Genomic DNA, 13,860 nt, shown 5'->3' on the forward strand with positions numbered 1-13,860 from the left:
ACAATTAACCGAGGCGTCAATTTCAGTTTAAACTTTGTTATACAAAGCGAAGCAAATTTTTAAAACTAGTTTCATGTTGGAAAATAATTCAGAATAGTGGGCTGGTGAGACGTTTCACTTGCCAAGTGCAGCAAGTGAGAGTCATAAGGCAGGCGCACACCTGACAAACGTTCACTCAAGCAGTCGGAGGTGCAGGGGTGAAACGCGACATAAAACAAGGCTGCGATGCAGATAAAGAGCGGTGGGTAGGAGGAGCTCAGCTACAGGGCTGCGATCCTGACACGAACTTTCCACGTACTGCATTTCTCCTTACCACTTTAAAGAAGGCAAGAAAAGTCGACTTCGCTAACCCTCATTTCTGTTTAACGTACGTTTCGAAATGCATAAATTCCAAGGCTCGAAGTTTTCTTTTACTTGCTTGATTATTTTCCGGTCTAGATACTACTTCCTATTATGGTGTGGAATGCTGGGAGGGGCGGGACTATGGTGTTACGTCATCAACGCGCTGCGAAGCGTTCGCAGGAAGGGATCGCGTCTCAGTATCGTATTGAGCTGCAGAACCGCTCAATCAATGAGATAAAAACAATAACAATATCAGCGTACTGACGGTGACACTGTGCATAGGCCGATAAGCGAGGTTGCGGTGCGGTACACACATTGCGATATCGGTTACAGAAAATGGACTCAGATGACGTGAAGCAGGAGGTGGGTAAGACGAATGGAGTGTAGTAGTTGTATCAGTGCTGACGACGAGCTCCTGAAGCCGGAGTGGACTGCTTAAAGCAGCAAGGCGATCGATGGGACTCATCGCTTGCTTGGGAGCGACTTAGTTTAATACCAGAACTACTTTCCTAAGTACCAACATGTGCGCCACTTGAGCTTCTCGGTGCCGATGTTTATCCTCTTCGACGATGTGTCTGTGGCTGTACTACCTCTCTTTCTGGCTCTAGGATCCTGTTGTCCTGCGGGAGGAAGGAAACAGCCTCTTTAAGAGTGGCGACCTGCAGGGGGCGCTTTGCCGTTACACCCAGGCGCTCAAACTCAGTGACAGCCCGTCGGAGAGGGGAGTCCTGTACCGCAATCGGGCTGCCTGTCACCTCAAGTTGGAGGACTACACCAAAGCAGAAGCAGATGCCTCCAAAGGTACAGGGACCCCTTGAGGTGTAATTGATCAAATATAGGGTGGAGGGGGTCTGAGGTGAGATGGCTATTTACCTGTGTGGAAAGGCTCTTGGAATACCACCAAATGTAAGCATTTGCTCCCAAAGTAATGTGGAAAGCACTCTAAGATCAGCCGTTTCCATCCAGCTCTGGATGCTGATCCCAGTGATGTGAAAGCTCGGTTCCGCCGTGCCCAGGCACTCCAGAAGCTCGGTAAGTTGGACCAGGCATTTCTTGACACCCAGAGGTGTGCGCAACTGGAGCCAAAGAATAAGGCCTTCCAGGAGTTGCTGCGGCAGCTCGGGACTCAGATCCAGCAGAAGGTAAGAAACCCAGCCGATAATGCAGCTGACAAACCTAATTATTACAAATTTAGCAACGGTACATGGACCTCTTTTCTTTTTACTCCATTGTGATATGCAGGTTGTCCAGCTGTCATCCACTGATGCTCGTGTCCAGCAGATGTTTACACTGCTCCTTGATCCCTCTTCACAGCCCTCTGACCGGCAGAAGGTGACAGAAGCTGTCAATGGTCTTTTTTAAGTTATGATATGAGACCAGAGACATGGTGTGAACTGTTGCTTTTGTCATCCATGGTCAGGCTGCTCAAAACCTAGTGGTGCTGTCTCGCGAGGAAGCAGGAGCAGAGCAGATTTTCTGCAATGATGGAGTGAAACTCTTGCATAAGTTGCTGGAATCTAAGCAAGAAGAGGTCATGCTTTCAGCACTGAGGACACTGGTGGGCCTTTGCACTGGCCACCAGTCCAGGGTAAGTACTATAGCAAAGACTGGTCCCAGTCCAGTATGAGTGCGACTGTGCAGCACGAGTCATGGAGGGTTATTCTCTATGATACATGTTTACAGCAGGCTTGCATGTAGAGCTTGCATTGGCACTGCACTGGTGGTCCACTGTGGTTCATCACTCTCCCTGCAGACAATGGCCATTGTGAATGAGCTGGGGATGGAACGACTGTGTGCGGTGATGGGCTCCGAGGTTGAGGCCGTACCTTTGGCTGCCTGCCATCTCCTGGAAGTCATGTTTGAAGCTCTGACAGAGGGCATGAAGAAGGATGTCCGGTGCAAAGATGCAGCCATTCTGCCAGGTAGCGAAAAAAAATCCTTGCTCTTCCCTGCCTTTTCTGGACCATGTAGAAAAATTGTGTTTATACAGGCAGTCCCCAAGTTACTAATGTCTGACTTGCGTACAACCTATACTTACGAACCACCCCCTTACTGACTGGAAGTGGATTTTTTTTTTTTTTTGTCACCCTTAAGTAACAATCAAATGAAAACTTCATAATTAAGCCTATTATATGTGGAAGAAATTTTAAAAATTGAGTTACTGTATATACGTTTGGTTAGTAATAATAAACTAGTGCTACTTTGTGAAGCACGTCAAAACATTGCGCATCTACAGTGGTTTGTCAGGTCATGGGTGGGGCACGTGAACCCGAGGTAGGACAAAGACTTTGTTCTTTTCAGTCGGACCGCGTTGTTGTTAACAGTGTCTCGTGTATTACTGTATTTGACTTTAATTGTTCCGTTTTTACCCTCCTAACCATGGCACCAAAGCATAAACGTGATGCAAGTGATGGTGATACATCCAAGAAAAAGGAAACAATCATGACTGAAACTAAAGAGTAAATAATAAAGTGAAAGGTGAAACGCCAACAAACAATGGAAAAGCGAAGTGTGCATGCATGCACAGCCTCTTTTTCTCTCTCTGTCTCCCTCTGAGAGAGCACTCAACTACAAAAGACTCTTCTTCCCAGTTGCGGAATGTCACTCCAGACAACCCCCCCTCCCCCACATTCTCAACTCCACCTCGCTTTTTGCTCTTCAACTCCTGTCCCTCATCGTTCCCCAGTCCCGTTCCACTTCTCTTTGATAACAACCGCCCACCTCGTCCTTCAACCACGATTTTGGATCCTCGCCTCTGTCCGCCCCCGACCACGAGAACACGTCTTGTCCTTTGATTCTGAATAAATGGTCCTGCACTTGGGTCCAGCCTCCTCCATGTCCTCTGTTCATCGTGACAGTAGTAACATTTATTATTGTCTCTTTCTGTGTCTCTGTATTACAGTATAGTGTAGTTACATTAATTAATTATTATTAGTTATTACATTGTACTATTATGATTATTGTATTGTTATATTAAAGAAGTGTTAGTGTATTCAAAGTGTTTCTTTAATGTTTTTTATGCATAGAAAGGCACACGATATACTTAGTCAAACATCTGACAAACTGACATTAGATACCCGCCATACTTAACTGTTCTGACTTGCGTTAAAATCCGTCTTAAAGACGGACTGAGGACACAGAACTCGTTCGTAATTTGGGGTCTGTCTGTATTGCTGTTTGATGACTCTGCTCTTTGTGTTAAATAAACCAGGGTAAACCAGGACTAGACTGATTAGTTCATCAATTTTTTTTATAATGTAATAACTCTGCTGCAGAGCCATCTCGGGAGTTGCGCGCAATGTTGCGCCATCTGCTGGACATGCTGCCTGCACCTACTGTGTCAGGACCCGGTCGTGACAGCGCTATCAACCTACTTGTCAAGCAGGTTCCACGCAAGTCCCTGCGGGACCCTGACAACTCCCTCACCCTCTGGGTGATTGACCAAGGTGAGGGATGCGATCTTCAAGGCACCATCTATGATGTGTTAAAGTTGCCTATTTGGTCTTCTGTGGTTGCAGCCCTGTACTTCACTGGCCTCATTTCCAGGGCTAAAGAAGATCCTGGAAGTGGCAGGCACCATCCCGGAGATTTCAAGAGGACCCCCCCTCACTGACAACACCCACATGAGCTGCTCGGTCCTGCTGAGCAAACTTTATGATGATCTGAAAGGGGATGGAGAGCGGGAGAATTTTAACCATCTGTGCGAGGAGTATGTCAAGTGAGTGTTCTGGGTGCTGGAGTAGCAGTTTGTTTGCAAATGAATATGGGAAGGTTCATAAATGGCAGTAAGCCAACTTGTTGTGATTAATATTGTGCTTTTGCTAAACTGCTGTTATCCAGAGTCACTTTGGACAGTTGTATCCATTTATGGTTACCTGTACCCTTAATTTTGTACATGCCTTTTTGTACAGTGTAATAGTTTGCTGTTACTTTCGGTTAGTTTGAGCGTGGTACAGCAAGGGTTTTTCAGGGATTTGAAGCAGCAACCATCAAATTTACAACTGTGTCTTAATCCACTATACCACCTTTTCTGCAATACTGAAAAAAGGGGAATCCGGTTTTTAATTCTTGTAAAGGGTCAGCAGTATCTTTAAATATGGAGTTGTTTTTTGGTTTTACAAACAAAAGCTGTATTTTTTTTTTTTCCCCATCAGGCATCAATTTGACAGTTCAGGCATGGAGAACAAGCTGCGTGCCATTCAGACAGTGTCAGTGCTGCTGCAGGGCCCCAGCGATGTTGGCAACCGGACTCTGGAGATGTCAGGCGTCATGGATACAATCATCTCTCAGTGTGCCTCCAAGGACCTGGCCCATCAGCAGGTGGCGGTAGAGGCCCTCATCCATGCAGCTGGAAAAGCTAAGAGAGCCTCTTTTATCACTGCGAATGGCGTGGCGCTGCTCAAAGACCTGTACAAGAAGAGTGAGAATGATGGAATCCGGGTGCGAGCATTAGTGGTGAGTGTGGGTGCTCCAACTTCCTGCAGCAGTCTTAGTGAGGAGGAGCTAGGTACATAGCATCCTGAGTTTCCCTCATGCAGTGAGCATCTCTGTGTGCTTTCTGCAGGGCTTGTGTAAGCTGGGCTCAGCTGGAGGGACTGATTTCAGCATGAAACAGTTTGCAGAAGGATCCACTCTGAAGCTGGCCAAACAGTGCCAGAAGTACGCCTCTGTTTTTTGGTCCCAGTGGACAGCCATATTTATAGTAAATATTTTCTGGACAGTTTGCTCATAAATCCCTAGACCTCTGTGCTGGCAGGATCCAGTGTTCTTTGTCTCTCTTCCCTGTAGGTGGTTGTGTAACGATTCCCTGCCAGCGACCTCACGGCGCTGGGCTGTTGAGGGTCTGGCATACCTCACTTTTGACGCAGATGTGAAAGAAGAGCTGGTGGAAGATAAACAGGCTCTGCAGGCTATGTTCCAGCTGGCGAAGGTGATCATGCTCCCTAACACACCTAACATGCAAAAACACACTGTATATTACACAGTCATATTCTCAAAGGATTAAACACTCATTCTTCTGCACTCAGCATTCATACTTTCACACTGTATCCTTATACCACATGCTCTTGCTACCTGCCTTGGAGAATTACCGCAGTGATGTCAACGGTGTCAGCAATGATCCAGTCTGATCTATGTCTGTGTGCAGGCTGAAGACAAGACGGTGCTGTTTGCTGTGGGCTCCACACTGGTGAATTGCACCAACAGCTATGATGTGGAAAAGCCAGAGCCACAAATGGTGGAGCTGGCCAAGTATGCCAAACAGCATGTCCCAGAAGAACATCCAAAGGTAGGCATGTTCATCTGTGTTTGTTTTTTGTCAACGTTGTTAAGGAGTTTAAATTAAAATGTTTCTTCAAGAATATTATGTACTGAAAACAGTCTTTTTGGGGACAGTGTGAAATGAAAGAGAAAAGCACATGCAGCTTCTCTCAGCCAGGTTGTGTATGTTTTTTTCAGGATGCTTTGCCCTTTGTTGAAAAACGGTTGGCCAAGCTGCTGGAGGCAGGTGTGGTGTCAGCACTCGTGTGCATGGTGAAACAGGAGAGCCCAGCCCTCACAGAGGCATGCCGAGAGTGCATTAGCAGGTCCACTGCTATTTTCGAGCAAACTCTATTCCGCCATATCCCAATCCCATGGAAATCTATACAGTTTTTTTTGTGTGCTCCAGTGGCTGATTTTTATGATCTCTTTATGACCGATCCTCTCTAATCTCTCTGTAGGGTATTTTTGGCGTTAGTTGAGAGACAGGAGGACAGAGGCACGGTGGTGGCACAAGGTGGTGGAAAAGTAAGGCTAAATATGGTCATCCTGTTACAGAAATTGCAATACTGGTCTCCTGCAACTGATAGTAGACATATTCAATGTACATTGCCCCTCTCTTTGCTCCAGGCTCTGATCCCATTGGCATCTGAAGGCACCGATGTGGGAAAGACCAAGGCAGCCCAGGCGCTTGCTAAAATTGCCATCACATCCAACCCTGAGATAGCCTTTCCTGGAGAAAGAGTAAGGCCATAATAGCTGTTTTTTTGTCTACTCTAGTGGGGATTCTCTGAGTGTGTTTTGGTGTTCTATGCTGATAGAGAGCTGTCTTTGATCATGTCGCTGGTCTGCAGGTCTATGAGGTGGTGCGACCACTGGTCAGCCTGCTTCGGCTTGAGTGCACGTTGCTGCAGAATTTTGAGGCTCTCATGGCCCTTACCAACCTGGCAGGCATCAGCGAGAGGCTCAGGTCAGGAATCACAGGTCAAAGCAGACCATTGTGGGGGACAAGGGATGATAGAGTTTGGTAGCTGAAGCTCAATACTTTGGATCATGAATTTATCTAAGTACATTTTGCTCCTCTCTCATGGAATGTTTGCTCACCAGGCAGAAGATTATCAAGGAGAAGGCTGTGCCCAAGGTGGAGGGTTACATGTTTGAGGAGCATGAGCTGGTGCGCGCAGCAGCCACAGAGTGCATGTGTAACCTGGTTCTGAGCACAGAGGTGAGTGTTCCGCAATGTCTGACAGCAAAACAAATTACGCTTTCTGCCTAGAACTTCTCAGAAGAGGGTGCTGGGTGAAAACAAATGTTTTTATGTTTTATAAATAAAGCCTGTTTGCTTTGCCATGTAAAATAATTTTATTTTTTGTTTTAACCCAGTTTCTTTTAACAAGCTCCTCTAGGCAGAATGTATTACTCATTAATAAAGCTGTTTTTGACACATGGTTGTTAGGCAGCATAACAAAGTGTTGCCCTCCTCTTCAAAAAAAGCACTGGTTCATCAAGAGAGGTAGTTATGGTAAGATTCCTAAGGATATAAATTAGTCATTTCCAAAATGTGTGATTGACTGCTGACATGTACTATTTAGGTGCAGAAGCTGTTTGTTGCCCCTGGCAATGACCGTTTGAAACTGCTGGTATTATACAGTGGAGAGGATGATGAGAGGCTGAGGAAGGCCGCAGCTGGAACGCTGGCTATGTTGACCTCCGAACAGCCAGAGCTGTGTGCCCGTATTCCTGGCACGGTGAGACAAACAGTGAACTCTCAGAAAGGAGACCATCACAGTAGTCCTCTTTAACACATGATTATCAGTTTACTCATAAAATTCTCTAACAGTCTGTGATTGTGTGCCTCATTGTGGCTGAAGGTCCCTGGAAGGTTGTGTTCTGTTTTCCACAGACACGCCACTGGCTGGAGATCCTGCAGGCTCTGCTGTTGAGTGAGTCTGTGGACCTGCAGCTGAGAGGGACAGTAATCACCCTCAACCTTATGCAGGCAGAGCGCACTCTGGCCCAGCAGCTAATGGAGAGCGAGGCACTTGAGATCCTCTCTGTTCTTGCTAAAGGGGGTGCTCCTGAGCAGGCCTCTGTGGCTAGAACAGCCAAACAGTGTTTGGATGTGGCAGTGGAATATGGCCTCATCAAGAACAACAACAGTGAGGGGGACAAGGGGCTTGCCACTGGGCCGTGATCCCTGCCCTGCAACTACAAAACAACTAACAGGACCAGAACTCCTTACAGCCATGCAATACCAATGAGCACCCTGTTTGTAACATGACTTTCAAGAAGTACAGCGATAGCTCTTTGTCAGCTGCAGAGCTCTAGATGACAATGAGACCAAATACATTCTCATGTTACTGTTCTTAATTTTTTCACTTTCACATTTTGTTCTCCATTAATTTTGCATTCCAAAATGTGTTCTGTTCAAGAATCTTCCTGCTGAATCAGGAAGCTGTTTCATTGTGAGAACAGGATAAACTATAAGCTCTGCGTTGTACACTTATGATGCAGAGCTCTATTGTGCCTTTCCAAAACACATTCAGTGTTGTTTCAGAAGCTCATCACATTTCCACTAGTTTTTAAGTACGTGAGTGTGTTCCGAGATAATCCGTATAAATAACTGTAAATGTAAATCTATTTAATTTACAATGCACTACTTCTAAATGAATTATTTAAAGTGGACAATTTCTCACTTGTGTTCTTTGAATTTCTGAGAGAATTTTAATGCTTATCTGTCGAAATATTGGAATAGTTTTTAAATATTAAGCGAACGCCAGTTAATCATGAGTGAATCGTGGCTTGATTGCAGCTTCTGCAATAAATAAATTGAAACGATTGTTTTACTCTCGACTCTTTGTTTGTTCCTGATTTTTAACACTAATGCTGCCACACCTGCATGAACAATTTATATGTAATTGTACATAACTAAAATATGCATTTAAATTTGATATACTTGATAAGCTCTTAAATTCACGTTCTTAAGTAGCGCTGTAAGGTCTCTAGGGGGTGGGCGTGTCTTTACAGCGGAAGTAGGTGCAGTTTCTACTGCGCATGCACATTGTGTAATGGCGTCTGCTGATGTAGCGGTGTAATAATCCACTGGAACCGCGATGGTTTGGTTTGGTTTTGGATTTAACGGCTTCCGGCAAATATATAAAGCTGTGCATTCTAGTGAAAAGAAAGACTATTTAGAGAAGAATGTCGAAGTAAAAGTTACTGTTCCGGTCAGGCTTGCTTCATGTAACTCTGACGGGACAAACGAGAAGGCTCATGATCATGATGCAAGTACTAGTAAAGAAGTCGTGTGTGGGAAAGCTGAGGAGAAAGTCATTGAGATTCGGGCGAGTTGGAGCCGAAGGGGAACACTGATCCTCGGAGGTGATAAACTGCTTCATCATGGCACATGTTCATTGGCTTGAAAATCTGTTCTAAACTGTCACTTGAACTTAAGCTGTTCGTAAGTAGTTCTCGCCTAAACCTGTCGTCTTGCATCCAATGCATATATCTTTCCGTCGTGTCCTGCAGCTGACGCTCACGTGTGCCTGTCGGGCTTTGGGACGTCTGCGCAGACGGTCTGCGACTGCGTGCCGGAGAGTCGCGGCTGCAGGGATGCGCAGCTTACGGAAAGACACCTCACTCTGCTGTTTGGGGACAGGGCGGAATGCTGGAGCTTCGACACGTGGGGTGGCTTGCCTGTCTGGAAGATGGAATTCAGTGAAATGGCTGGCATGGGTACTCTCTTCAGTGCCACATTTTTCATGCTGATATGTTGCATATAGTGTTTACACATCAGTTATTATTTCTGGCATTGCCTTTTCTCTGTAGGGTCTCCAGTAGCTTTGCCTCTGGTTCCAGGGGGGTATATTACCACAAATCCCCCCATGTTTCGCACCTTGTCCCCTCAGCTGCGTGCGGTGAGCTTGGCCTTGGGCTTGGAGCATGCAGTCCTTCTGACTGCCTCAGGTAGTGTGTACACCTGGGGCTTGGGCAGGTGAGGGAGGAACACACCTCCATTGTTCACTGTGTGACATTTTCACTCCTTACCTCACTCTCACCCCTCACTACCCCCTAATAAAGAAAGTAATTTTAGGGTGACAGCCTCCCTGCTTTTGCATTGGCAGTCATGGCCAGCTGGGACATGGTGGACTGGAACAGGAGGAGGAACCAAGGGTAGTGGAAGCACTGTGGGGTGTAGCCATGGCAGGCGTGGCAGCGGGCAGCTGGCATTCTGCCTCCATCAGTAGTAAGAATTGACTGCATACTTGTCTTTTTTTTGGTGTGTCAACACTGATAATTTCTTGCTTTGTGTTCAGATTCTCCAAAGTCACCTTTTTAAATGTAGCTGGACAGTTTGGTGGTGGCCTATTTTTTGTTACACTTAAAGGCAAGTCTGTTTTGTGCCACCATGCTTCATCTTATGTGTGGATGCGTGATCTTTCTGCAATAAAATGATGGCAGCAGGAGGAGATATGTATACCTGGGGCTGGAATGAGAGTGGGCAGCTGGGAATGCCAGCTAGAGGCCTGCAGGAAGAGAGAAAGCACACGGATCAAGTCGAAGGTGAGCCAGAGAGAAGGCCTGTTGTACTATTGTTATAAGACATTCTATAATTTCTTTTGTGTTGCAGCCTGTTTAATGTAGTGGGTCCTCTCCTGTACTTGGGCTTCATGCAAAACATTCATGGAGTTTTTGTCTATATTCTTTTAACTTGTGGTTGGCTTTGGTTATGTAATAGCTCAGTTCGATTCTCTGTTAGGAACCGGTTCAGACACTGATGGAGAAGACAGCAGAGGAGTGTTCATTTCCATTCAGGCCTTTCCAGCACTAGTAGACCTTCCCGAGGACTCTGAGGTCACCAAAGTCAGTTGTGGATCCCGTCACACAGCAGCTGTCACTGGTAAGACCTCGAATTTTAAAGTGTAACTTTAAAAATATTGGCTAGTTTGTTGTCTGATGGCTATTACTTCTTGGCAGCAACTTTTTTTTTTTTTTTTTTTCTCCCCCCCTCCAGGTAAAGGTAATCTTTTCACATGGGGGTGGGGTAAGTTATAATACTGTAGCAAACATTTTTCACACATACATTATTTTCAATGCATGTTAGAGTTAATTTATAGAAAAGCTTTTTTCTTTGGTCAGCACTGTTCCTTTTGCTAAGAACAGTATGTGGTCAACTCGAGAGCCATTGCGTTCAATGTGTATCAGTGAGATGGCATCCCTTCTCATATTTCTGTTGCAGGTGATTATGGGCAACTTGGACATGGTAGCTCCTGTAGTTCTGACCAGCCGCTGCATGTGGATTTCTTCTCTGATAACGCACTGTTTGTTTTAGATGTGGTGTGTGGGCCTTGGAATACATTTGTTTCTGTAGTTGAAAGAGAACAGTCAGAATCTTGAAAATGTGTAGAAAGCTTTTTTTTTTTTTTTTTTTTTTCCCCCCCCTTCCCCCCTCTCCCCTGACACAATTTGATACACACAATTTACTTGTCTGTGGACTGGAGCTGCAAGCTAATTCGGGGATTGTTTAATGCTTCTTACCATAGATGGTCAACGTACATAGATTTTTACCCTGGTATGTTAAGTGCTTGTTAAATAAAAAAGACCTTTAAAAGCCCAACTTGTCCCCAATTAATGAATTAGTGCATATTTATAAAGCACTGATGTTATTTTATAGGTGCATAATGGAACATTCATTTTGATAACATCCAGTGAAGAATTTATATTCCAGGATGTCGATGCACAACTTAACACTGATTGGCTACTTAATACCTCTTATATACAGTTAATCTTTGCTCTATATAAAATAATAAAACGGGGAGAATTCTACTGATGGACAGCCAGGAACTACGCTAGTCCTCTTTGCTAGAAGGTCACAGGATATGTTGTAAGTGCTGAACAGTGTCAAAATGCTGTATAACTTAAGTTATTTTTCAGCTACCAACTGTAATGTATGTTTTGTTTGTGGTTTAATGACCAGTCCACACGTGGCTGACTTAAGGTCGCTTCGTTTTTCCGCCATCTTCCATGAACATACAATAAATACGTCGTGTTACGCAATCACGTTACTTACGTATTTTACATATTCTAACTGAATAGATCACACAAACTAATACAGGCCTTTTAAACTTAAGTAATGTATTGTTAAAGTCCAGAGTGAGAGGAAATCCCGTTAAAATTTCTTTCACAATACAAGTATTTTCACAGTAGCGTTTGCTGATAGTGAAAAATGCCTGTTGGGTTGGTGTATTGGACACGCAGTGCCAGTGGCGATGTAAGCGCTGCTAGCTGTTCTTGTGATGTACATAACACTGACGAGCTATGTCTGAGGGTGCATAATATCTGCTGGAAATCATACACTACGATCTATTGAAAACCTGCCTCATACGTATACTTAAGATGAAAGGCTTTAATGGCCATTACTAACAGCAATACGAAGATTGATGTTTATACAAAACACCATCAGCTCAGACGGCTTCTGACACGAACGACTCACGCGTACGCCTTTATTTAATATCGTCGTTCATGTGTTACTAGAAGATTGCACCTGCTGATATGAATCGGTTTAACATTTAATTTTAGACATAAATTTGCTTTGCTGAATTGACTTAGCCTTTTCGTCCAATAATAGTTTTATGTAATAAAAAGGTTATTTCTACAAACTTTTCGACAGGCATATCTTTGGAAATTTACGGGGGGGCCTTTCTTCGTTGCTCGTGACGTAATGGCAAGATGGCGACCCCCGTGTGCGTCTCAGCAGGAACCGGTACAAAAAATGGTGCCTGGTGATACAGGGAACTGGATGTCGAAAGCAACCCAGACTCTGGCGACTCATTTCCCCAGTGAATATGGAAACGTGTCCCACTCACTGCTTCGCTTACAGTGACAGGGACTTTGTTAGCCATGTTTGCCGGTCCGAATGGTGCGCGCAGTGTAGTAAAGCAGGACTTTCCAGATTTGACGAGACTTTGAGATCTGGGTGGTCCGCGAAGATGCGACAGGGGCTGTTCCGCTACGAGCTCGGGGACCTCCAAACACGGGTCCTCCCTGGCGCCTTACGCTTTGTAGCTCAGCTAAACATCCTGCGGGGCACGGAGAGAAGAAAACCGCAGGAAATCTCGAGTATCAGACAACACTTTGACGCGAAACAGTTCAACTTCAACAGAATACATTCTGATGAAATCGTGTTCGAAATGAGCAAGGAGGACGGAGGCGCCACAGGCGCAGAGCCGCCATGGAGCTGTGAGAGACAACGCTCCCACCAGGATGGGGCAGGGAGGATGCTGGTTGTGATCAACGTCAGTCCTCTAGAGTTTGGCCACTGTTTGCTAATCCCTGACCCGGCTCTGTGCCTCCCGCAGATCCTCACTCCCTTTGCCATCCAAATTGGAATGGAGTCAATTTTCTTAAGTTCTCACCCAGGATTCCGGGTGGGATTCAATAGTCTGGGGGCATTTGCCTCTGTGAACCACTTACATCTACACTGTTACTATTTGGATCACGAGCTGAGAATTGAATCTGCTCCAACCAAACCTCTAGTGCCTGACAAGGCGTTCCATTGCATGACTGACTTCCCCCCTGGGTTTGTCTTCTACACAGAAGGAGAACACTTGGAAGGGATGGCTGCTACCATTTGTCAGTTGACTGACTATTTAGCCGAGAGAAATATTGCGCACAATCTGTTTCTGACTCGGGGTTGCCCTCCAAAAAGCTGCTGTTCCCCTTCCGTCGAGCGTTCTGGTGTGCGAATTTTGATATGGCCACGGTTGTCTTGCTTTGGAGCTAAGGAGGAGTCGGCCTTCAACGTTGCTCTTTGTGAACTTGCGGGTCACTTGCCTTTTAAAAGCCGGGAAGATTTTGACACCATTGCTGAAAAAAAAGTGAAAGGCATTATTGAAAAATACCTACTGCCTGAAGAAGCATTTCTACAATTAGAAATGGAACTCGCAAAATATTTACAAACAATTTAGACCAATAATTACTTGAGGGACATGCATGTTGAAATAAGTATAGGAGAAGTGTAATTTATAGCGCTATTTTTTTCTGTGTATTAAACCTATTTATCAACTGTATATGTGAACTTTTAATTATAAATAACGAAATGGTTCAGGATTTTTAAATGTGTTTAATGGATTTTAATATTTTATATGGACGTTATGTGGTGGAATGTTTAATTTTCTAAAACGCGTGTATGTTCTTGATGGTGGAACCTGCTGCTGCAAAATTATTGATCAGTCGGGGAACTGGTGACTTAACAGATAT

General features: G+C 44.9%; 3 protein-coding genes across 4 annotated transcripts; all 3 read left to right on the plus strand.

The window, feature by feature from the left end:
* The first annotated feature begins 501 nt into the window (after positions 1-501).
* Positions 502-8,432, plus strand: unc45a (unc-45 myosin chaperone A). Its single transcript, XM_018764963.1, has 19 exons — positions 502-705; positions 951-1,143; positions 1,309-1,484; positions 1,585-1,674; positions 1,763-1,930; positions 2,096-2,264; positions 3,618-3,788; positions 3,889-4,060; positions 4,497-4,797; positions 4,907-5,001; positions 5,131-5,272; positions 5,489-5,629; positions 5,800-5,927; positions 6,063-6,129; positions 6,232-6,345; positions 6,456-6,571; positions 6,709-6,826; positions 7,194-7,349; positions 7,505-8,432. Exons 1-19 carry the CDS (start codon positions 679-681, stop codon positions 7,793-7,795), a joined length of 2,835 nt encoding a protein of 944 aa, XP_018620479.1. The 5' UTR covers positions 502-678; the 3' UTR covers positions 7,796-8,432.
* Positions 8,433-8,663: 231 nt separating this feature from the next.
* Positions 8,664-11,026, plus strand: rccd1 (RCC1 domain containing 1). Of its 2 annotated transcripts, XM_018765101.2 has the most exons (8): positions 8,664-8,982; positions 9,130-9,336; positions 9,430-9,595; positions 9,726-9,847; positions 10,063-10,164; positions 10,361-10,501; positions 10,616-10,645; positions 10,841-11,026. In XM_018765101.2, exons 1-8 carry the CDS (start codon positions 8,715-8,717, stop codon positions 10,996-10,998), a joined length of 1,194 nt encoding a protein of 397 aa, XP_018620617.2. In that variant the 5' UTR covers positions 8,664-8,714; the 3' UTR covers positions 10,999-11,026. The 2 variants fall into 2 exon arrangements, with proteins under 2 accessions (XP_018620617.2, XP_018620618.2); XM_018765102.2 differs by lacking the exon at positions 10,616-10,645.
* A 665-nt stretch (positions 11,027-11,691) lies between these two features.
* On the plus strand, positions 11,692-13,860 carry gdpgp1 (GDP-D-glucose phosphorylase 1). The gene has a single exon (XM_018765103.1). It carries the CDS (start codon positions 12,447-12,449, stop codon positions 13,566-13,568), a length of 1,122 nt encoding a protein of 373 aa, XP_018620619.1. The 5' UTR covers positions 11,692-12,446; the 3' UTR covers positions 13,569-13,860.

This window comes from Scleropages formosus, chromosome 7 (assembly GCF_900964775.1).
Source record: "Scleropages formosus chromosome 7, fSclFor1.1, whole genome shotgun sequence".
Classification (NCBI taxonomy): domain Eukaryota; kingdom Metazoa; phylum Chordata; class Actinopteri; order Osteoglossiformes; family Osteoglossidae; genus Scleropages; species Scleropages formosus.

Bases quoted from the DNA above. Each gene is read 5' to 3' on its own strand.
- gdpgp1 (XM_018765103.1), top strand. From the start codon at position 12,447: ATGGAAACGTGTCCCACTCACTGCTTCGCTTACAGTGACAGGGACTTT.
- rccd1 (XM_018765101.2), top strand. From the start codon at position 8,715: ATGGTTTGGTTTGGTTTTGGATTTAACGGCTTCCGGCAAATATATAAA. The intron at 8,983-9,129 runs GTGATAAACTGC...CGTGTCCTGCAG, and splicing joins GGGAACACTGATCCTCGGAG to CTGACGCTCACGTGTGCCTG. The intron at 10,646-10,840 runs GTAAGTTATAAT...TTTCTGTTGCAG, and splicing joins TCTTTTCACATGGGGGTGGG to GTGATTATGGGCAACTTGGA.
- unc45a (XM_018764963.1), top strand. From the start codon at position 679: ATGGACTCAGATGACGTGAAGCAGGAG. The intron at 706-950 runs GTGGGTAAGACG...TTCTGGCTCTAG, and splicing joins CAGATGACGTGAAGCAGGAG to GATCCTGTTGTCCTGCGGGA. The intron at 6,346-6,455 runs GTAAGGCCATAA...GCTGGTCTGCAG, and splicing joins TAGCCTTTCCTGGAGAAAGA to GTCTATGAGGTGGTGCGACC.